Below are 22,435 nucleotides of genomic sequence, written 5' to 3'. Positions count from 1 at the left end.
TCTCGCCTGAATCCAGACAAAGTGCCCTGTGCACTCACTGTGTTTATGTGTGTTTTCAGAGGGTAGAGGAGCAGTGCCCCTCCATGCCTCATGCATGTACCTGCTCCCAGGACAGCAAAGGACCCCCAGGACCTTCCGGGCCCCCTGTAAGAGCTTTCCTTCCATCATGTATTCTTTTGTTTAATTACTTATCCAGACTTTTGTGCTCAATCCAGTATGAGGAGCATCTTTTTGACTGTATTCTGCCTTTTGTCTGTGTCTTTCCACAGACCTGTGCGGAACTCTTTTGCATGTCTCCCTGCTTTTTTTTTTGTTTTTCCCCTCCATCTCTTTTATATGCTGTTTTTTAACATTATTTATCTTCTTCTCACATCAGTGTTTCACTCTTTCACTTGGGCTGTCTAGACCCTCATTATAAAGTTGATATTTATTCCCCCCAAAAAGTGTTCGGACCCTTAATAATGGGCACTGCTGGTATATTTCAAACAGCCACTGACAGCTAAGTAAAAGACTTAATTTCCTGCTGTGGAATTTACAGTTGAAGGTTCAGGAAAGAAATCAGTGTAATCCAGCTCAATTTAACGATTGAAGTCTTCCCTCAAGGGGTGAATTGAGGTAAGATGGTCCACAAACAAAAACTATGTATTCTCACTCACCAAAATACAGTGTAAAATACAAAATATGTTAGCGTAAAGATTTCTTTGCTCAGTTGAAAGACACAAAAAGTGCGTTTATCAATCTATACGCAAACTGTTTATTAACATACAGTTAGTGTCTTAATCAAGTTATATTTAATTGCAGTTTTTCAAAGAAACCTGTCAAGCGCAGACTTACAAACCTTTTCTTTGAGGTTGCAGTATGTTAGAGAGAGAAGCTTGTGGAGAAACTGTATTCCTGTCACGCAGCAGCAGGTGAAACCTGATAGAGGCTGAGAGATGAGAGCAAGTAAATGAGCTCATTTACAGCCTGAGACTTTTGTTTAAATTCTCTCTGCTTTTTCTTCTTTCTCTATCTCACACTGCGTTTTTCATTCCCCCTCCGCCCAGCTCTATATCTCTTTTGTTTTCTCTTATTTTCTCCTAAGTTCTCTCTCTTTGTCTCCATTCTTTGGCGCTGAGGGCATCAGAGGGGTTTGGATCAACACCGGTGTAGTTTGAGAAAGTAATTATATGGCTGTTCCATTTATCACAGCCGATTACAATCCCCCCAGTTTTCATCCCTGTCTGACGAGCCAAATCCACTTCCTCATCTGTGGGGTTATGTCCACAGGCCACAGCCCTCCTTCCAGTTTTCTAGGTCTCTTTGTTTGTGTCTCTGTCCCTCTTAAACGTTCCAACATTTCATCCTTTCACCAGAAACATATACTACAGGAACCATGAAAAATACATTTCACTGCTGTCTAATATAAGTTCTTTTCTCCTCTCTCTCCATTCTGTGCACTCACTTCTGTCGCCTCCATCTCTTCTCCCCTTTTCTCTCTTGCATTCTCTCACCAAACCAGAGATCAATAGCAGTACTGTATAGCTTTCAATCTTTCATTGTCTTTCTGTTTCTTCTCTTCGCTCTCTTCTCATTTACCTCCGCTTCATCCACACGCCTGAGGCTCTTCTTCTCTTTCTCGCTCTCTCTTTTTTTTTTTTAATCGCTTAATGTCTCTCCGTGCCTGCGTCTGTCTCTATATCTGTGTCTGTTTCTCTCTCCGGCAATGAATGGGCTTCTTAAATCACATTTTAACTGCAGCATATGGGCATAGATGAATGTTTTAATGGCGAAATCATAGCCACTTTCCTGCTAAAACTGCACACTACAGTCAGCGGGGTTTTTGAGGAAGGGGGAAAGGCAGTGCCTCTCCCCCTGTTAACACGATTGTTGTTAATACAGTGAATGTATTGTATTCCCCGTGGAGGACAAGCTTCCTGCAGACAGGGAAACTTTCAAAATCCTAACAGACTGTGAAAACGTAGAGTTTCACTGCAAACAGTGTTTTGTTGTGCTGCTGAGACTCTGCTCAGGAGTGTGAAGAAAGCTAAATGAATACCTGGATCGATGGGAATACCTGATGCATTGTCTAAACACACAGAACACAGCCAGGAAAAGACAACAGGAGGGAAAATGAGCAAATAGAAAAGAATTATTAAAAGGGATTAACAAAATATAGTAGTTTCTATTATTAGAGTACAAAACATTCCTATTGAAACTAATGAATTAAAATCCTTGGTATTGTATATACTCTTCATATATCTACACAGACAAGAGGGTATTTTGGCCGTCTCACGTCTGCTCTGCACTTGCTGTCCTCATTCAAAGAGCTGTTGTGCTTTTCTTCCTGAACGTAATTTCTGTGTTTGTGTTCGCCGTCAGACACACGTATGTCTTTTCCTGTCTCGCACAGCAGCAGGCCTCTTCAGCTCTGTAAATCTTTGAGTCATGATTGAAATAATATTGATTGCCCCAACTGAATTCCAATCCGTGCTGCCTGATTTGGCACAGACCCAGCTCAATACCAAACATCAGTCAGCAATCAATCTGACATTAAGGAAAACATGCGCTGCCTGCCATCTTCGCTTGTTAGAATTGAATTGTGCCCATGCTGTTTGAGATCCAAGTGTTGTTTAAAAAATGTAAATTTGCCGCCGGCGTCAAATTGCTCTGTTGATAATAGTGGTGGTGAACTTTTTTCTATCACCATGTAAAATCCAAACGTATTTGCACTGTAGCTGCTGGAAGCTAATTTCAGTTTCTCTGCAGGTTTTGCTCAACCTCAAACAAGCCACAGGCTCACATTGTTTGCAAAAATCCCTTAAAAACAATTTGCAGAGACAAATTGCTGCATTAATGAACATATATCACATAATAGCACAATTGTTGCATTGTAATCAAAAGTACTGTCATTCCATTCCTTGGTCAAAGTTAAATGTTGTCTCCCCACTGCCGAAAGGAGAATTTAAAGGATGGGTTTGTCCTTTTTTAAGTCAACCTTAAAAAAGTATATATATATATATATATATATATATATATATATGAGAGAGTTATTGGCTGCTGGAGTCCTTCCTCCTCTCCATGCTGGCCATTAAGCCATCCTTTCCCTGCACCGCTCCACTGTTGATGGACGCTGAAGGGGGATAAAATCCACAGTCCTCTTTTTGTGCAAAAATGCATTTCAGTCCAGCTGTAGCTCATATGAGGCTTCAGTATTCTGAGTCCTGGCTGCTCTATTGTGCGTCCCTCTACCGCAAACTATTCCTCCACAGGGAGTTCAGGAAAATACGAAGAGGGAATTTTGTACTAAAAAGAGTACCTACCATACCTACTTGACTTGCCTGACTCAGACAGCTGAAGCTTCATATTGGTTGAACTTGAGAAAATATTTTTGCACAGACTGCAGATTTTCCCAACCTCTCCTTTAATCGTATTCAGCGGTGGCAGATGATCACATCATGTTTTAGCTGCTAAACAAATTCATGTTAGTAATAAATGCCAATACATGTTCTGTTTAAAGAGATGTACATCAGACAGTGCAGCAGATTCTCTCTGTAAGGTCTTTAAATAGGTCTAATAAAACAGCAGGAACAAGGGGCTCCCAACAAACTTGCCATTGATTATCTATTAAGATGAAGAACTGGTAGAAATAAGCATATGATGATTCCATTAGGACTGACCTCTTGCTTTCACCACATCTGTGTGTCTCCTCTCATATTCCTCCCCGTCATGTAACCATCCCTCCTGTTCCCTCTGGCTAAATTCTGTAGGAACTACCTATCCCCTCCCCTTCTTCCCAGGGGAGACCTATTTAAGCAAACACAGGAAGAGGATGTATCCCAAATGGGCCAATGATTAGCAGATGTGTGTAGTTTGTCCTTGGATAAACCTTGGGGCTAGAAGGGTCAGCCCGAGGTTTACAGCTCCAGACTCCTGCTGTTACTTGCAGATGCAGCGTAATAAAGTGCAGAGCTCAGAGGGGCAGTTCACAGCACAGATCGGCACTGGCTTCTGTCCGTCACATTCATAATCCATTCATGTCACTGACCTGCGCACTTCCAGTATTATTGGATTTTTAAAAATGAACTCCAGTTTCTTTGTTTGAAAGGGAGTCTGATGGATACGTGTCTTTGCAGAGGTGTTTCTAAGCCATTACTCGCTTTGAAGGCTCCCAATTTGCAGACACTGATTGTGCTCTTTTTTACGTAATGTGTTTGGTTTGTGTGTTCAGGGCGGCCCAGGCGTGAGGGGAGCCAGAGGAGACAGAGGAGAGCCAGGAGTGACGGTTTGTAAAATGCACTTGATTTCAGGCACCATTTATTCCTCATCAAAACCCTCAGCACGTAAAAAGTCTCAGTGTCTATGTTGCATCTTTCATGTGGTTGAGCCACTTGCTCCCAACTGGAGAAGAAGAAACACCCCAGTAGTTAACGGTCATGAGCTGGTCGGACTGGACGATGAGCAGCCGGGACAGGAAATATCATGGGCACGGTTGTAAGCACAGACTGCGGGAGTTAGCATAATTTCCATAATTTTCTGGATGAATAAATTGACCTTGAGCACTACAAAATCAGTATTTCTTCGATGAGAGCTTAATGCCACCCCTCTCTCAAACTGCCCGCAATCTGAAGACCCTCATGATTTCACATTTCAAAGTTCAATCAGATTGAACCATACGTGAGGCGAAAGAGGCGGGGTCAGTTTGCACCTCACCTGCCCTGCCCCCAACAACATTTTCATTTGTAATACATTTTACTCATAATGGGAACATGCAGGTCCACACCTCTACCTGCAGGGACAGCACACCTCCCATCCTGATTAGAGGATAAAAAGAACTGAATTGAGCATGTGAAGTAATGCCCCTGACTCAGAAATTAAGAGCCTTCTCCACAGCAGCCCACTCAATCCTCCAGACTGGATGTGAAGCACCCTTGTGCTGAATGAAGTGGTCATTTTGGAAAAGCCTCTATCAGACTTGGCCTCAGTCTTAAGGCAGGCTCTTATCGTCACTGTCTTTAATAGACACAGTTCCAACAAATCCCGTCTTGGACTAGAATGATTTACTGTAGAGTTTGCATCTGCTTTAGTTTAGCGATGGCAGTCTTTTCCAGGATGTTACAAACCATACAGCTGTGGCAGTCTGTACAAGGGCTGACGCTATTGGACAGCTCTCAATGCCAATACCCAGTTCCCATGATTGTAATTGAATCTTAGATATAGAAGAATATGTTTTGAAGATTTTGCTCTTCGAAAGAGGCAGCAGGGGGTCTGTCACTTCTGCTCAGACCCACAGGGCTGTCAGTCAGTAAAATAAGGTTGATTATCTCAACCATATGTCCCACTCTGACTTTGTTGAGTGACAGTGTATCGAGTGCAGTCCATGAAGTGGCCCACCCAGAACTTGCTAGAAATTCCCAAGAATAAAACCAAGACGCGATCGAACTCATGCGAGTCTTTTTCAATAAAAGGCCATGTGTGTTTTATTTAATGGATGTAATTGCGTTAGTTTTGGTGTGAGATGCGGTTTTCGGTCCTTTTGGCACACACATGCTGTACAGTACACATATATTAATACATGCCTGCCAGATTGCATTTCAGCAGCATTTGTACCTCTGCAGCTGCAGCCAAGTCTATTTGAATACTTGGATTATTCTGCTGTATGAGACCAGCTCCTCCAAGAATTCATCCCTATTCATTCTTATTCATCAGTTCAGCACTCATAAATGGGGGGAGAAAACGTGTGGTTATTAAAATAAACCTTCAAGTTATTTAAATTTCAGTCATCTATAAATGGATTCATCTCTTCTAGTAGTTTGGCACCACATTTCATTATCATTATCATTTAGTTAAACATGACATAACACATTTCAGTACTGCATGGATAGGAAAGGCATGAAGCCAGTAACTGTATGGTTGAACAGTAAAACAATAAATACAGCCGGAGTGAAGATTACTTTGGCCACTGCTGCTGAGCCGACAAGCTACAGATACTGAGGATCAGTGGCGGTTTGCAGGAATTCCTCATCTCTGATTCCTTCTGCAGGACCTCTGACTGCAGCTTGTGCAGGTACATCAAATGAATCGCCACACTGGCACAACCTGATTGTAGAGCAATGGACAAGTGTCTAAGTATGGTCCCTGTAGTAGATGTCATTATGGAAGCAGTCAATGATGTCATGTACATCTAAAATGTGCAGATTTAGTATTTTCTGGCTTCTAGCTCTTCTGTTATTTGAAGTGCTACTTAAGTTCCACGTTGCTGTTACTGAAGAGTAGATGGATTAAGGATTTGTACAGTGGTTAAAATGCATTTCGTGTATATGTGATATTAATGAGCTGATGAGGCTTCCAGCAGCTCAAAAGACTCTTCACTAAATGATCCAGTGTGCTGACAAAACCCTCCCACATTAGGGTCCATTTAGTAACTGTTTTTGATCCTCTTACATGATGCATTTCCATTTTTTTCAGAGTATTTAAAGGATTTCTCACCCATGTTGTTTCAAAATGTCAGTTCAAATTAACTTTGAAGCACCATTGTATTGTTTTCACAGGGACCTCAAGGGCCAGTGGGAGAGGTTGGCCCGACTGGACCCTCAGGACCGCCTGGTCCACAGGGACCCAGTGGTCTCTCTATTCAGGGACCCCCGGTAAGACTTTGCTTTGTGTGTGTGTTTGTGTGTGCATACGAAAAGGCAGCATAATGTCAGAATTTCAAGAGTGCAACACCACATCTGGAAATTTCCTTAATTACTCGATAATTTCAACATTAAAATACTGTAAGCACAATTTAGCTCTTTAAGTGCTGTTTAACTCTCCCTCTCAAAATAGACAACTGTGGGTCTCATGTTTGGCTGAAATGTATTGGATAAAATGTCCAAAAGAAAAACATTTTAGAAATTAAACTGGTGCAAGTAGGAATGTTATGTCTGTTATCCCCAAGCATCACTGCTACATTGAATTATAATGGAAACATAGTCTATTCCACCCCCACCTGTCTCCACTAAGGTCACAAACTGTGTGCAATTAGAAACAGACAGTATTGAGCTGTCAACCACCCGCTGCCATGAACTGACAAATGTTGATGTATGCCTTAAATAGACTTCCAGACACCTGAAGGATCCCGTCCAAAGCATTACTGAAGCTGTTCTAGGGACTTGTGGTGTGCCACCACATCTTATCAAGATAACTGATGTTGGTTTTTCCAGTCCTTTGGTAGCTATCGGTGTGACCCCTGGTCCAACTGAGGTGCAATGACATTATTTGTTTTACAGGGTGCAGCTGGAGAGAAGGGAGAGAGAGGAGCCAATGGTCCAGCTGGACAAATGGTAAGGCAACATTTCCCAAAAAATGGACATTGTAGGTAGACTCAGAGTTGGAGTGTGTGTTGGGCTTGTTGATATGATTCCCAGCATCACGAAGGAGAATCCAGAGGGGCAACTATATTCCAATCTGCCTGACGTGCAGTGATTTGTCTTTGTTTTTGTCTTCACCAAATAAGCTAAGTATTTGCTTATAAAGTGTATGTATGTGCAAGCGGTTTATGTGTGTGTGTGTGTGTGTGTGTGTGCGTGTGAGAGAGAGAAGGAGAGACTATGTTTATAAATTGTTGCTCTCTGTGTGTATGTTACGAGAATACAAATGAGTCTTAGAGCCATTATCACTGAGGTGCCACAGGCCCTGCAGGCTCACACAAATTAGACTTGTTGGCCTATAAAGGCATATTTCTGTAACTTCAACCCATTTTTCATTGTCATTTGACTCTCTTCTCTAATGCCTTATATTACACAATCCACACACACACACACACACACACACACACATATATATATATATATATAAACACATCATTAGACTACATGTACTACTGTTTTGAGGTGGATAAAGAGTGGACATGTTAAAAGGCAAAGCATTGTTATTCAGGCCATATAGCAAGGTTAATACCGCTGCAGCTAGCTCGCCGTCAGACATAGAAATTTGTTGGTTGGCTTGTTTATAAATAATGAATATGTATGGCTGCCATCGAAGATTTATTAATTTATTCATTTGTACCATCCTAAAGGCAGAGAGCAGAATCTTCAGTACAGAAGCAGTACAGTTAAGAATAAAGGTTTTGACATTTCAGGATGGAAGACAGAAAGCTGCTAATGTATTCATACATTTTCAGGCTGATTATTTCACCCAAAGAAATGATTTCCATACAACCTGCATATAATACCTAAAACATGAAACCATGACTTTGGGTAATCTTCAGGGAAAGCAAGAGGGAGACAAACAAAATATGGACTTTCATCTTTTTGTTCCATTTTAGTGAGTTTTTATTTATGAAAATAAACTTTAATGTTCATATTTTATATGGGATTCAATCTATCTCTGTTAGCTATGAGTCTATGCTGTTCTGCTGTCAATATTTAGATTAAAGTCAGTATGATAAATTGATATCCAATTTACCCAATTCCTGTGCTTTAAAAATCACTTAATCAAAGAAATGACTATAAATTAAGTCGAAGTCAAAGTTAGCTTGTCCCGTTAGCTTTAGCAGGAGTCCAGCTGGTGGGAGGTTCTCCATTATAATGGGGTTCAGCTACTGCCTCATGGAAATGAACAAACTCATTTGCCAAGATGTCATTTCATCAAGATATTATTTATTGAAATAACAGCTATGAAAAATCAGTAACTAGGCCTAAATTTTGCTCCAGTTTTAGCAAGGCTAGGCTGTTTTGCTATCTCAACAGCTAGCCTTCAGTATATCTGTCTACTTGGTTGTCTGAGTGCAGCACAATAAAGACTGTTTTTACTGAAATTCAAAATATGAGGGCTTCATAGTTTTTATATGTTAAAATAGATACCAGATAGTCATAGGCTATCCAAACCACATATGTAGCTCGCATTTTTGGTTTTGTTCGGCTGCTGCTTTAAGGTTTTGTATTACTATGTATCACAGTTTTAATTATCCAAAGAACAGAAATGATTGCACTGTATTAACTACATTTCTTTTATTCTTGTTTTCCTGTTTGTTGCACTGTGTGTGTGTGTGTGCGTGTGTGTGTGTGTTTGGACTGTTTTGTTGCTGGCACACATTTGTGTATGTGGACACAGACACAGAGCTGTCTTAATGGAATGATCAAGATGTGAATAATCATTACCAGCGTCTCCATTATTGGAGACGAACCATTATAATCGTGAACCAATCAAAAGTAATACTGAATTCATTTAATGGTGTTCTACTGGGAGCCCTGGACTTCTGCAAGGACAGAGTCAGTGTTCTTGTAATTATGTACCAAGAGGAACGTGTGCTGAAAACTGTGGTGACAGTCTTTTTTTGCTTGCAAAACACACTTGTTGCTGTTACACACAGTAGCTTTGGTCCGCTTCGTGCTTGCACACCCTCACATCTGTTAGTTATTCTGCTAAATTACACATCTGCTTTGCAGAAGTTGGGTAAAGCTATGCTGGGAATTACATAACATCAACCCACCAATTTTTGTAAACTGTCCCACCTTCACAGGTGCAACAGCAGGCTCAGACAAACACACACACACACACACACACACACACACACACACACACACACACACACACACACACACACACACACACACACACACACTTGATGAGAGCCCTAATCAGGCTAATTAAGTGAAACGCCTATGAAGGTGTGCCATGGGTGTTGAGTTTTGGGGCTTGAATCTGTTCTGCTCTATTCCCAGTGGGCTGGTGAGTTCCATATTAAAGGCATCATTGAGGTAACATAATAAAAATGTGATGGTGTAAAAAAAAAAAAAAAAAAGCTATAGCAGTTCACAGGGAGCCAGATAACATACTGCAAAGCCACTTTACTATGAATTGTTAATGTCCATTACAGTGATATATTACAGTGTGGACTAGTAAAGGATAGATCTGTGCAGACTGTATCTCATAGGCAGTCTAGCTTTTAGCCGCACTAGTATATGAAATAAGCTTCGCCCATGCCAGATACTTTTTTCAATTCATCTCAATCAGTTTTACTGTCTTGGCCCATTACCTCATTATCACCACATTTGGTCATCAAAATGTCCTTTAGAGCTTAAATCAAGTGTGCAAAAACAGATATCGCGCACATGTTTCTGTTAAGCGAACAACTTTATTGTGATTTGTTGTAGGTGTCGCAAGACATTTATTTTGCTGAATTTTATTTAAGTGATTTATTCAAATCGTTAGTGAAGAATGTGGGAGCCAACATCTCTTGCTGCTCCATCTCAGTCACACACTCAGTCAAAGTACATCCTGATGCAGCACTATCTGACTGTTGTAGAGATAGTGCAGGTCTGTCCAACACATGTATCTGCTTTCATCAAGCAGATGAGCAGGAATAGACTCCTTTCCAGGAGGGACTGGTTCTTCCTTGAGAAGGCCCAGTGAGCCCAGAGAGCAGGAACCCTTTTACACACACAGTATTCATCGAGGTAGTCAACACGTTTTGTCCATCGCTGTGTTGTCTGGGGACCAGGACACATAGAAAAAGATGGCGGATTTTGTTTTTGCTCTGAGGCCACATGTCACAGAGGTGCTAACCAATTTGATTTCCAGCTCAAGTTAGAGTTTGTTTAATATGCACTCATTCGGCTGGAAATGCACGTGTTCGTTAGCACCTAAACTCATAGTTTAGAACGTTCTCATCTTTTCATTTCCTGTTTTGTGTCTTTTAAAGTCCTGCGATAACAACCCATTAAAAATGTTTTTTCTGCATCTTGGGACAAGCTACAACAGTGATTTGTATAGGGATAACACATTTCAGAGGATGAGTGGATAACCTCATTTTAAATTCATTACAAGCAGCTTTAGCTGCAGTCAAGCTTTCCATGTGGAGCTGACATTGCAAAAGTTTGGATTTTGAGAGACAGCACCCGCAGACAGCATAAAGGAACGCTATTATTTTCTTTTCCAATCCAGAGCACAACTTGTTACAGTCACTGCTCCCATCTGCCGATCACAGATCAAGCCAAACTGATACATTGATCTGCCGTCAGAGCACACTGTGCTGTGATGGGAAGGTTTCCTTTAACAGCCCCCCACTTTCATACTGCAGGACGGTGCTGCAGGGTATCTTTATTAATTTTCTTTATGTCTGCCAAGTGTAAGCCTGGAGGGGATCATGTGTTTCATCGTGTGTGTCCGTGTGTGCGTGTCTGCCTGCAGCTAATGTCACATACGACTGGACGCATCAGCCTGATTACCCATAGAAACATTTGGTCTTATCTTGAACCAGAGCATCTACAGATTAATTCAAGATGTCATGATCCACTAAAGTCAGTTAAACTTGGAGATGAATGAATCCCTGTGTTCGCTATCTTTGCCGCCATCTTGACTGTAAGCCTGGCGGAGATCTGCACTCTACTGAGTGCACTCTTCTCTGTTTAAGAGTAGATTTAATGGCTGGGTAGCTGATTAATTACTTAAATTATTCAGGAAGTCTTTTGTGTTAATAGGGTCTTATGAGACAAACTTTTACGACGATCATGATGATGATGACGATGATGATTTATACTGTATTGAACAGCTGTGGTGCTGATACAGATGATTTAACAGTTCTTGGCAGAGGCAGCTGTAAGACGGTTTGTTGTCGTGCTGATAATCATGTCCTCTGTAATCTGGTCATCAGGTGGTTTGAATCAGTTTTGTTTCTTGAGAGAAAGAATTCAGTCACTGATTGTAAGAAGACTCAAAGAATTTCTACCACTCCTGTTTGGAATAACCTCTTTTCATCTGGGCCACAGTCATGATTTCTTATCCTCTCTATGCTATTTCATCTGTCTGTTCTCCTCCTGTCTGTTCTCCTCCTCTCTGTTCTCCTCCTGTCTGTTCTCCTCTCTGTTCTCCTCCTGTCTGTTCTCCTCCTCTCTGTTCACCTCCTGTCTGTTCTCCTCTCTGTTCTCCTCCTGTCTGTTCACCTGCTCTCTGTTCACCTTCTTTTTGTTCTCTCTGTTCCTCTCCTCCTCTCTGTTCTCTCTGTTCACCTCCTGTCTGTTCTCCTCCTCTGTTCTCCTCTCTGTTCAGCTCCTGTCTGTTCTCCTCCTCTCTGTTCTCCTCCTCTCTGTCCACCTACTTTTTGTTCTCCTCTCTGTTCCTCTCCTCCTCTCTGTTCTCTCTGATCACCTCCTGTCTGTTCTCCTCTCTGTTCACCTCCTGTCTGTTCTCCTCTCTGTTCTCCTCCTGTCTGTTCTCCTCTCTGTTCACCTCCCCTCTGTTCTCCTCCTCTCTGTTCATCTTCTTTTTGTTCTCCTCTCTGTTCCTCTCCTCCTCTCTGTTCTTGTCCTCTTTGTTCACCTCCTCCTCTCTGTCCTCCTCTTTTTTGTTCTCCTCTCTCTTCTTCAGTTAGCCTCTCCCTCACAGATAGCCGTCTTATTGATATCTATCAGTTTCAAGTCATTTCACCTCCACCACCATTTCAGAGGCAGAGAGAGCGAGAGAGTGGCCAAAAAACTGTACTCAAATAAAAGTACTTTAGTTACCTTGCGGAAACAAGTACCCAAGTAGAAGTAAAGGTAGTCATCAAAATAAATACTTGTATCTTCTATTGGATGTGGACATGACTGGAGCACACATGGTCTTCCTCAGGTGAAGGTCCAGAAGTGAATACACACCTGTATTTATTTGTGATGAAGTGACATCATCATCTCCTGATCAGATAACCTGCCACATACACACCAGGACAATATTCCCAGTCTGTATTTCTCAAGTGTGATCACAAAATATTAGTTTGATATTATACTCTATGAAGTACACCAGTAAGTACATTTTTTAGTTAAAGTTACAGTCTTTGCTTGTTGTCTCCTTCTGTGTATATATATTATGATTTTGGCAAATAGGTGAACAAATCGTAATTGAGCGTCAACATGTTGCAGCATCATTAAACTGTGATAACAGTTTGCAGAAACAGTTGATAAACTTTGTGTATATATTATTTAACTTATTAGCATTAACACAACAGACACAGTGTCAGCACGGTTATCTCATTTACTGACTTCAGACCAGTGTTCACCACTGGAGCCTGCTGCACTGTGTGCTGTTAATTCATCTGTAAATATTAGCCGCTTGTGCTATTGGAAAGCCACACACCTGCTGTAGCTTCAGCCATTATGCTGCTTTGAACAGGATCATGTGGCTCCAGTATGATAACGGAGCACCAGCAAACCTGGGACCTGCAGGCCACCTCCCTCTAACACAGTGTGCATGAATACATAAAATAATAAATACATGAAAGTAGTGCAGCCAGCAGACACTTAAAGAACAAATGTTTTATCTGACTTTTTACATAGAATATATATATAATAGGACATTAAAGTGTGGACCTGCTACTGCCGTGCTTCTCATGAGGAGAGAACGACCAGCTCACCCAGAGCCGCAACACTTCCTGATGCAGCACTATCCAACTCTCTGTGCCTGCATAGTCCTATTAATAAAAGCTGGCAGTGCTGCCCTGTGCTGCACTATGTTACCTGGTAATAATGTGTTTTGTCAGAGAGAGGAATATGAATGGGTGTGAGTGCGTGTGTGTGTGCGTGCGTGCGTGCATGCATGCATGTGTGGCTCAGTGGGGGAATATTGTAGCTTCCAGGGCCCTGTTGTAATATACGAGGGACCACAGAGAATATCACTACTCTAAAACATCAATTACCTCTCTTGCTCTCTTTTTCCCTTTTCCTGTTTCTCTCTCTCTCTCTCTCTCTCTCTCTCTCTCTCTCTCTCTCTCTCTCTCTCTCACCCCGTCTCTCACTGCAGTAAATACAGTGTAACCTTGTCATCAGCGTCCCCTCTACCTCTCTTTCAATTTGACAATGAAAAATGCAGCTGCAATGAATAGTGAAGAGTGTGTGTTTGTATTCATGTGTATTTGTCCATCTTTGTCACGTCCCTCCCTTTCATTCTCTGTATCAGTGTGTGTGTGTGTGTGTGTGTGTGTGTGTGTGTGTGTGTGTGTGTGTGTGTGCACGTGTGTGTGTGGAGGGGGGGGGGTGTTACCAAGCAATAATTTTTGTTTTGTCTGAGACAGGAATATACTTTGTGCGTGTGTGAATGTGTGGCCATAATTTAAGATTGGTCTTCTGCAGGTGTGTGTGTGTGTGTGTGTGTGTGTTTGTGTTTGTGTTTGTGTGTGCGTGTGCGTGTGCGTGTGTGTGTGTGTGTGTGTGTGCTGCAGTAAAGCAGTCTTCAGGCTAATGACTTGAATCAGACTCACACTTGGGTTCTGATCGTCAATCTTTGGCCTTCTCATTCATATTATTCTCAAGTCCTGCTTGAGAGGCTCAGATAGGTGTGTGTGTGTGTGTGTGTGTGTGTGTGTGTGTGTGTGTGTGTGTGTGTGTGTGTGTGTGTGTGTGTGTGTGTGTGAGTGTGTGTGTGTGTGTGTGTGTTTGTTTGTGTAACTGTATCCTGGCATACACCCTAAACTATAAGGTAGCTATAAGCCTATATAACAACATTTTAATATTATATATGTTTATTAACGTATTCGGCAACAATTAGAACTTCGTGCATGAAGAATTCTAACTTTGATGTGAGTTGTTGATAGCCTTATAAAATCTGTAAGAATGAATATTAGAATTTCACACATTAACAAATATTGCAATGTTTTCAAATTTCTTAACTTTTAAAAATAAACAATTCATATTTCATATTAATTACATCTTCTACTCTATGTACACTCAGGTGAGGGCTGCTTCGCTTGAGGAGTTATTAATAAACACTCATGTCCACTTAAATAACTGCACTGAGGTGTTTTACAAACAGTTATTATTTGCTTGTATTCTGCTAAACAGCATTAAATAGAGGGAGTTAAAATGAAGTGTTACCCAAAACCTTCTTATCAGTAATTTTAGGATGTTATTGATTCCTTTTAATTGTTTGGGGGTTTTTTTTGTTGAAGTGAGAGACAGGAACAATTGAAATACCCTTAAACTGCAGCTGCACTGGCTCACTTCCCTGCTTCTTGTTTGTGTGTGGGTGTGTTGGAGTTTGTAGATACATGTGTGAAAGCGGCAGGAGAGATATTATTGCCAGTGTCTTGGGAGAATGCACATCAGCCAACATCTAAACAACGGTACATCATTAATCATGCCAGGCCTGTCCCCTGCGACCCTGTCCTGTAATTTGTTGTACTTTCAACAGTGTTAACTGTCCCGTTTTATGAACTCTCCACTAATACTGAAGTGCAGAGATAAATCACCACAACACTTAATCCATGACTGTATGTTGGAATCGGTCGCGTGCATTGACCTGCAGAGAGGTGGATGAAGGGGAAGTGGGGCATGAGATGGTGGACATCAGGGCAGCCTGCTGGTTCTCGACACTGTCCTGTACTTCGAGGGTCAGAGATTGGTTCTTTCCACCAATCATATTCATGTCCACTGCTGTCAAAGCATCACTGAACAGGACAGGAAACCCTTATCTGCTTTGACCTTTGGGTGAAGGTGCATGTACATTTCAGTTATTATTTTTTTGGTTTTGACACCTGATCTGAAGGAATAGCAGCTCGTCACGACTGCGAGAAAAATGAAAGTCCACATTTAAATGATGATTTTCTTCATTTCAGATCGTATGTCTTAAAGCTAAATGTGTAATATGTGAAGTAGTCGGTGTTGTGGCAGTGAATCAAACCTGATTGTGTGTGTTTTGTTTAGGGTGTTCCAGGAAGCCCAGGCTCTGCCGGCAGAGATGGCCCCCCAGGAACAAGGGTAAGATCAAGCACTGACATAACCTCTGTTGGCTGCTGTTAAAGCGTGTGATTCAGTGGTTCTTGGGGATGTACAGTATCGTATAGTGATTTTATAATGTAGTCAGCTACAGAAAGCTGAAGGTCATAAAAAAAAGAACAATGCAGAAGTTAAAAAAATACACACAGCAGTTCTTCAGGTCTCTTGTGAATATGTTTGTGGTCCTTTTCCAGCTGTGTACTGCATCTGAATGTCCAGCTGTGTTACTCTGTTTGGTTTTATGTCTCTTCATAAAACCAAACAAGTCTTCCTTGAACTTTTGAACACAACACTCACAATAGATAAGATCCCATTCATAAAGGCTCTGTGATACCAGCTGGCTGTAGTTGATGCTGACAGAGGAATCGGGCCCTACAATACCCAACTGGGCTGTAAATACCAAAACAGTAACGCAGCCAGAGCGTAATGTGTCAGCAAGCTGAAAGGGGAGGTTTTATCCAAATACGTAATATGATAACAGAGGAGTTTTGTGCTGGCCTGGCTCCTGGTGAGGTGAAAGACACTACACATAATCCATCTGCTGTCTGTTTGTTGGCTGACAGGAGTCCAGACGCTCATCCCCTCAGTGCTGCTTTGCAGAAGGACTCGTGTAGTTTTCAGGCTTGTCACATGGTTTCCTTCAGGACACTTGTGTGTTGGCTGGAGTTTCTTTGCACAAGGCCTGATATATTTGGAGTTCATGAACTTTCAGAAGCATCGCCTCAGTTTTGGTTTCATTAAAGGTGCCATTAACAAACGTAACATTGTGAGATTAACATCTGTGCTAAATAATTTCATCTGCTTTCTTGTAGCTACTTCGTTTTGCATCATTTGCTTTGAAGCAGCAGTGCGCTGAAGATGTTTCAGTGTTATCCTCTCTCACAAACAGATGTATTGGTGTGTCTCCATTGGGCCCAAGGATGTCGCTACACTAGCCACCATTGTCAGTTATACACATGCAGTGATTGGCTACAACCTGCATGCTGAAACCAATGCAGTAATTACCTTAAGATGTACTTTCTCTCACAGCTGCTAGAGAGCTTAAAGAACACTTCATTGGATTGTCCAGGAAAGCTCAAATGTGATCTTGCATCAATAGTTTGACCTCTGAATTATCCAAGTGGTTAGTCAGACTCTTCTGGATACAACTTACAGTGATTAGAGGTATGAGATATTACTAAAAGGTCCTGGGTTAACAAGGAAACAGCGTACTGAGTCATCGTATAATGTCTTCATCAGAGGGCCTGTCTTTATTCAGAATATTGGTCTGTTTTATTCCAGCCTTTCTTTTAATTGCTGGGCCTTTTATTAATGAGCTGGTATCTGCACACTTGAGCTCTTTGTACTTGGAAATGGGTTTTCTGGTTCTAAGATTCTCTAGTTCTATTAGGTAAACACCATCTGTCGGTCCCTGCTCGTTCAGTCCATTTAACCATTGCAAACTGTGTCCACCAGTTGGAAAATTTAAAGACAAAAAAAAAAAATAAATAAGACGTGGCTGTAAATTTTAAACACTTCACAGCTAGAGTCTTTTATGACACAATTTACAAACCCCTGTTCAGCACTTTACTGAATCCAGTCCTCAAATTTTCAGTGCAGCACACCCACACTTGCAGAACACAGTGCATGTTTACTAATGTAATTATTGAGTGTAATCATGTTGAATTACTAATCAGGGAGCAATTTTAGCTGCTATAAATTGGGAAAGACATCCCCCTTTGCAGCACTGATTATGACAGGCCTCCCACATCCTGACTGTATTTCATCGAAATGCTTCAGATCTGTTGTGTATTTTATATTTGTGCGTGTTGTCAAGAGAACTACAAAGCAAACTCCACGGTGGGTTTGTTTGTAGAATCACAAAGAGCTAATTATAATTTAGTTTCCATACACGACAGGAAACATCTCAAGTTAGTGCTTTTATTCTGCAGCATCACACACTCTGATGTCTCCAGCAGCGTGCTCAGGCTGAACTCCCTCTAAATGTTTTTTTTTTTCCTTCCAGCGGATGCATTGGAAGCAGTAGGAAAGAGGACGCCGTGAATACTAACAAGAATCAATTCATAAGAGGTTATCAATGCAACAGCGAATTCTGCTATCACTGTTTGACAGCGATATGGAAAGTGAAATATACCCAAGTGGACAGTAATTAGGAGCCAGAAGCAGCTTTTTAAAAATCAACATTCATTCACAGGGCCTGTGTTTGTGAGTTTTTGGGGTTATTCCAGCAACTATGGTCTGTATCATCCAGTGTGTACAAAGCAGAGCAGGGAGAGCAGATAGTCCTTTGTTAGTTCACAGTATAAAAATTATCAACATCGCGCCCGTCCACTGGGCACACACACACTGTGCAGAACTTTTTGTGAGGTGAATAAAAGCCAAAAAGAAAAAAAAAAAGCCTGGCTGAGAGTAAAAAAAGAAGTCTGGCAGCCAGTTACATCAGTTGAAACAACAGCAACTGTCTCCTGGGTGCATTAGTTGTCCGTATCACAGTGAGATGGGTCAAGGGGAGCTATAAATCTTTGGTTTGTCATTGATTCACAACTGTTTTATTTTTCTATGTCACTTTTTCAACTCAGGACCAAACTGAGTACATCTAGCTCTTTCCCCCACCGTACGGGCTCATATAAACACTCCAGACCCCAAAAATACATGTCCATCATTCTGGCTCACAGTTTATTATTTAAGATGTACTGATGACTTGTAAGCTATCACTGAGGAGGTGCTGATCCCATCAAAATTTTATTTGCGCGTCCCAGCTCACCTCATAGCCCTTTGCAAAGAAAGTTTAAAAAAAAAACAAAAAGCTTGAGCTTATTAGCAGAGATTTTAAAGAGGGAACCAGCGCTTTGTTGGGGGTGTTTCAGCATGCATGCAAAAATCTGAATTCCATTGGCCTCACTTCAGTTTCTTAGGCGAGAGGTCAAAGCGTAAACCTGTGGCAGCTTGGCTCTGAAAATATAACAGCAGTGATACATTTTCATGAGCCTGACTCCTGCAAGAGAAGGCAGGAGTCAGGCTCGATTTCTTATACGGACCTCAGATAGAAAAAGTTTGATAATATGTTGATTATAGTGCAGCCAGTACTGGGAGTGTTTATAGTGTGACACCAGAATGACTCTTGTCCCAGTGTCACATCTAATGCTTGTTTGCTTCACAGTGGGAAATTCTGTAGCTTTTTTTGTCTTTAGATGGTGATTCTTCTTGTTCCAGATGTGTTTCTGCTCAATTTGAAAGGATTTCAAAGTCAAAAGTGTGTAACTCTGTGAGACTTGAACGCTGGGAGGAACTAAGGCCTCCTCCAGAGTCCCATTAGTGGGTTTGCCAGGGCGAGTGTTTACTGTGTGACACCACAGTGACTCTCGCAGAGGAGCTGCTGATGTCACATACTGGCTCAGCTTTTCAGAGAAGCAGAAGAAGAACACTTGGTTTTGGTATACGTGTTTGGAAAGTAAAGATCACCATGAGAATTTAACTAAGCCTGATGCTTTAGCTGTTGTAGCGAGCTTTTAGGATGTAACTCCACACGGGAATTTCCTCTTCCAACATGTGCTGTCTCTCTTTGTCTTACCAAATGGGATTAGAAAAGCAGCACAAGCAAGACGTAACACATGTCCGGAATACGTCTTAAGAAATATTTAGCCCGCTGTATTCATGCCTTGTACCCTTACAGATGTTAAAATGAGTGCTACACATGCAGAGTGTCCATGTTGAAAGGGCATCAGGCTCAGTGTGCGACCACAAAGTAACTTCAGACTTCCAAGCTAAAATGAAATGATTAGCTGAACTCCGGCTAAGCTGTTTTCCAGGAGTTCGGCTTCCAAAACATGTATTAATAGCACTGAATTTGTTCAATTTGGATGAGCCATAAATATTGAGCTACAACAAAGCATTTGTTGTCATTACATATCATGTTATTATACGTATGTCATACATGAACAAAAACAGACGCGCAGATTTGTCACACAGTAAGTATGAATGTGTTCTCTTCAAACCACATGGAGACATTCAGTGAGAAGGCTTTAAACATCTCAAGGCAACTAAAAATACAGATTGTGAAAAACTCAAAAGTCAAGGAAGAAAGCACCTGTGTTCTGTAGAATCTGTCTAAAAGGAAAAGCAGACATAAAGGTTTGGTTGGAGGCACTTTGTGGCAGACTATAGGCTGAACAGCGACCAGGAGCAGCAGATGCAACAGCTACTGAGGATATTTAATACACATTTAATCCATACGTCCATCTGTGTGTGTCTCAGGGTCTGCCGGGTAATGTTGGACCACAGGGACGACAAGGACCGCCTGGACCAATTGTAAGTCTTTTTTCTTCTTATTCTCAGCATCATTTTGTCTGTCACATCACCCTGATACCCGGGCCGACTGCTGCCTCTGCTTCCTGTCGCCTTCCTTCTCTATCATTGTCTCTTATTGCCTGTCTTTCTCTCAGGGGTCCCCGGGAGCACCAGGAGCTCCAGGACCTGGTGGATCAGCAGGGTCCCAAGGAGATCAAGGACTTCCTGTGAGTGGAAACATGTTATTTTGTTAAGATTGGTGTGAAAAAGACATGATACTGTAGCAACAACGTAGGAGCTGCAGCACTTAAAGTTACAGATTTGTTCAAATCTAAATAAATTGTAGTTTGTTTCCAGCGCTGACGAGGAGCTGTGCTTCACAGATTGCTCTCCTTTTGTCCTGATTCACTTTCTGATCTCTCTTCTGCTAACTGGAAGCAGCCTGTTAGTACTGGACACAGCCCTCATCACAACAAATGTATCATCCAGTTCTCAGCTAGTTTTGCAAATACAGTGAACTGTTTATAATATCCAAAAGACAAATCCTGCTACACTAATCTCCTGAGGTGAGTTTTAAAGGATAATAAATAATGACAGTGAGACAGATTTTGTTAAGCCCTGCAAAAGAAGAAGAAGAAGAAAGATGTGCAAGTGACACAACACAAGCACAGAAAGGGATGCAGAGGAGAAGATGCTGGGTTCCAAACTTTGTGTAATGCTAACAGGAACAGATGATACTGTGATGTCGGTGACAGCTAATCTAGTCTGGGGTCAGCTCTGCAGGCCAGCAGCAAAGTTTGGCTCAGAGAGCGAGTGCTATAAATCACTTACTGACACGCTCTCCCAGTCACACACATAGCTACACACACACAAACAGTGAGAGATCACATCTGCCTCATCTCGCTCCCGTAGAAGACACAAACACCCTGTATGAATGTATGCATGCACAAACGGGGCAGAAAAGAAACTCAGATCTCCCTTTCCTGAGCCATAATCTCTTAAACATCTAAAACTTTTAGTTTCACCTTAAATTGCTAATTCAGTCCCTGTTCTGCCCCCTGCAACCCTCTGCCAGGTTTCTACTGCAAGAGAATATTCTTCTTCTTAAACAAGTGGTTTTTATCTGAAATAGCAGCGATTTAAATCTGCAGGGAACTTTTTGCTCCATCGTGTCACAACTGACCTAAAGACGTGGAAGTCAGTCCTAGCGGTTTTATTGAGGTGGACACAAAAGTGCCACACATCGGTCCTACGGCACTAAGAATTTTGTTGAGGGACGGTGGATTTATACCATCGAAGAGTGTAAAGCTGCAAAAGTAGCAGGACTTTTAGCTCTTAGTACAATTTCTTGAGCTTATGTCATAGCATCTAATGTGAAACACAAAACTTCTGTTTCAGGAATGACGTGATTCATTTGGAAATGTTATGCTCTATCTATCAAGATCAATATTCATGAAACTTCATAATACGGACCAGAAAAAAACATATTTGTAGCTTATTGTGAGGTCTTTGCAAAGTGCACATCAATATGAGAATGCTGAACTGGTCCAAGTTGTCAGTTTCGAGGAGGCAGAAAGTGACAGGTGTCCCTTGTCCATAGCAGCAAAATCCGCCTTGATTAGACATTTGGATTGTTGATAAAATCTGGTTTCATCAACAGTTTCACATACTTCTTCATTTGACCTCACAAGTCTATCAAGTTGTATGGGATGATGTCGTGAGTGTGTGTCAATGAGTCCAAGTGTGTGTGTGTCTGACTGTTTCTGAATGTGGTTTTCCAGTGACTCCAACCACCTGAGGGTTTTTTAATTTATCTTGCTTGACTTGGTAGCAAGCGGCCTCATGTTTGCCAGTTGCAGAAGAAAAAGCAGCAATCGTCTTGTGACTGTTTTATCAGTCCACATAGAAGAAATGTGCAAGAGGAAACAAACGTACTTCCCTCTGCGGATGAATTGTAAAACATTTTGAGTGAAAAAACATGGACTCTGTACTGTTGACAGACTGTGCGTATGCAGGGCACTGTGGGAAGATAGTATTGATAAAATAATTGTAAAAAAAAAAATCAGATTTTTATGAGACATACTCCTTTCTTTTGTAAGCTCAGATACTTGTTTGGCTCCCACACACTTTGCTTTGGTCTTCCCATGTCACCCTGATAAGACAGTAGACATTTATGTGCGCGGGAAGACTCAGGAGATCCAGACAGACACACAGAGGAGGTCCAGGACAAGACTTTTATTGTGGAGACCTGCACTCCAATTCAGCAACTGTGTCGAATGTTGGCACAGGCTTTCTTTCATGTGTAATATAATACACACATGATATGCCAGGCCTGCACACATCTTCTCGATCCTTTCTTATCCACCAACCCACTCGCACACAAACACACATCCAGCCAGTCAGTCGGTGGTCAAGGACATGTTTCCTCCAAGATAAACAAA

General features: G+C 41.6%; 1 protein-coding gene across 3 annotated transcripts in view; it reads left to right on the top strand.

The window, feature by feature from the left end:
- Window positions 1-22,435, top strand: part of col14a1a (collagen, type XIV, alpha 1a) — a 128,990-nt gene that overhangs the window by 94,442 nt on the left and 12,113 nt on the right. For all 3 annotated transcript variants that reach the window (XM_076736635.1, XM_076736632.1, XM_076736633.1), the window contains exons 36-42: window positions 60-146; window positions 4,211-4,264; window positions 6,531-6,626; window positions 7,251-7,304; window positions 15,636-15,689; window positions 19,962-20,015; window positions 20,150-20,221. In XM_076736635.1, the coding sequence (XP_076592750.1) occupies window positions 60-146; window positions 4,211-4,264; window positions 6,531-6,626; window positions 7,251-7,304; window positions 15,636-15,689; window positions 19,962-20,015; window positions 20,150-20,221 (471 nt within the window). The remainder of the gene's footprint in view (window positions 1-59; window positions 147-4,210; window positions 4,265-6,530; window positions 6,627-7,250; window positions 7,305-15,635; window positions 15,690-19,961; window positions 20,016-20,149; window positions 20,222-22,435) is intronic.

This window comes from Chaetodon auriga, chromosome 8 (assembly GCF_051107435.1).
Source record: "Chaetodon auriga isolate fChaAug3 chromosome 8, fChaAug3.hap1, whole genome shotgun sequence".
NCBI lineage: Eukaryota > Metazoa > Chordata > Actinopteri > Chaetodontiformes > Chaetodontidae > Chaetodon > Chaetodon auriga.
The sequence above is the reverse complement of the archived record's forward strand: the minus strand, read 5'-3'. Positions and strand labels throughout refer to the sequence as shown.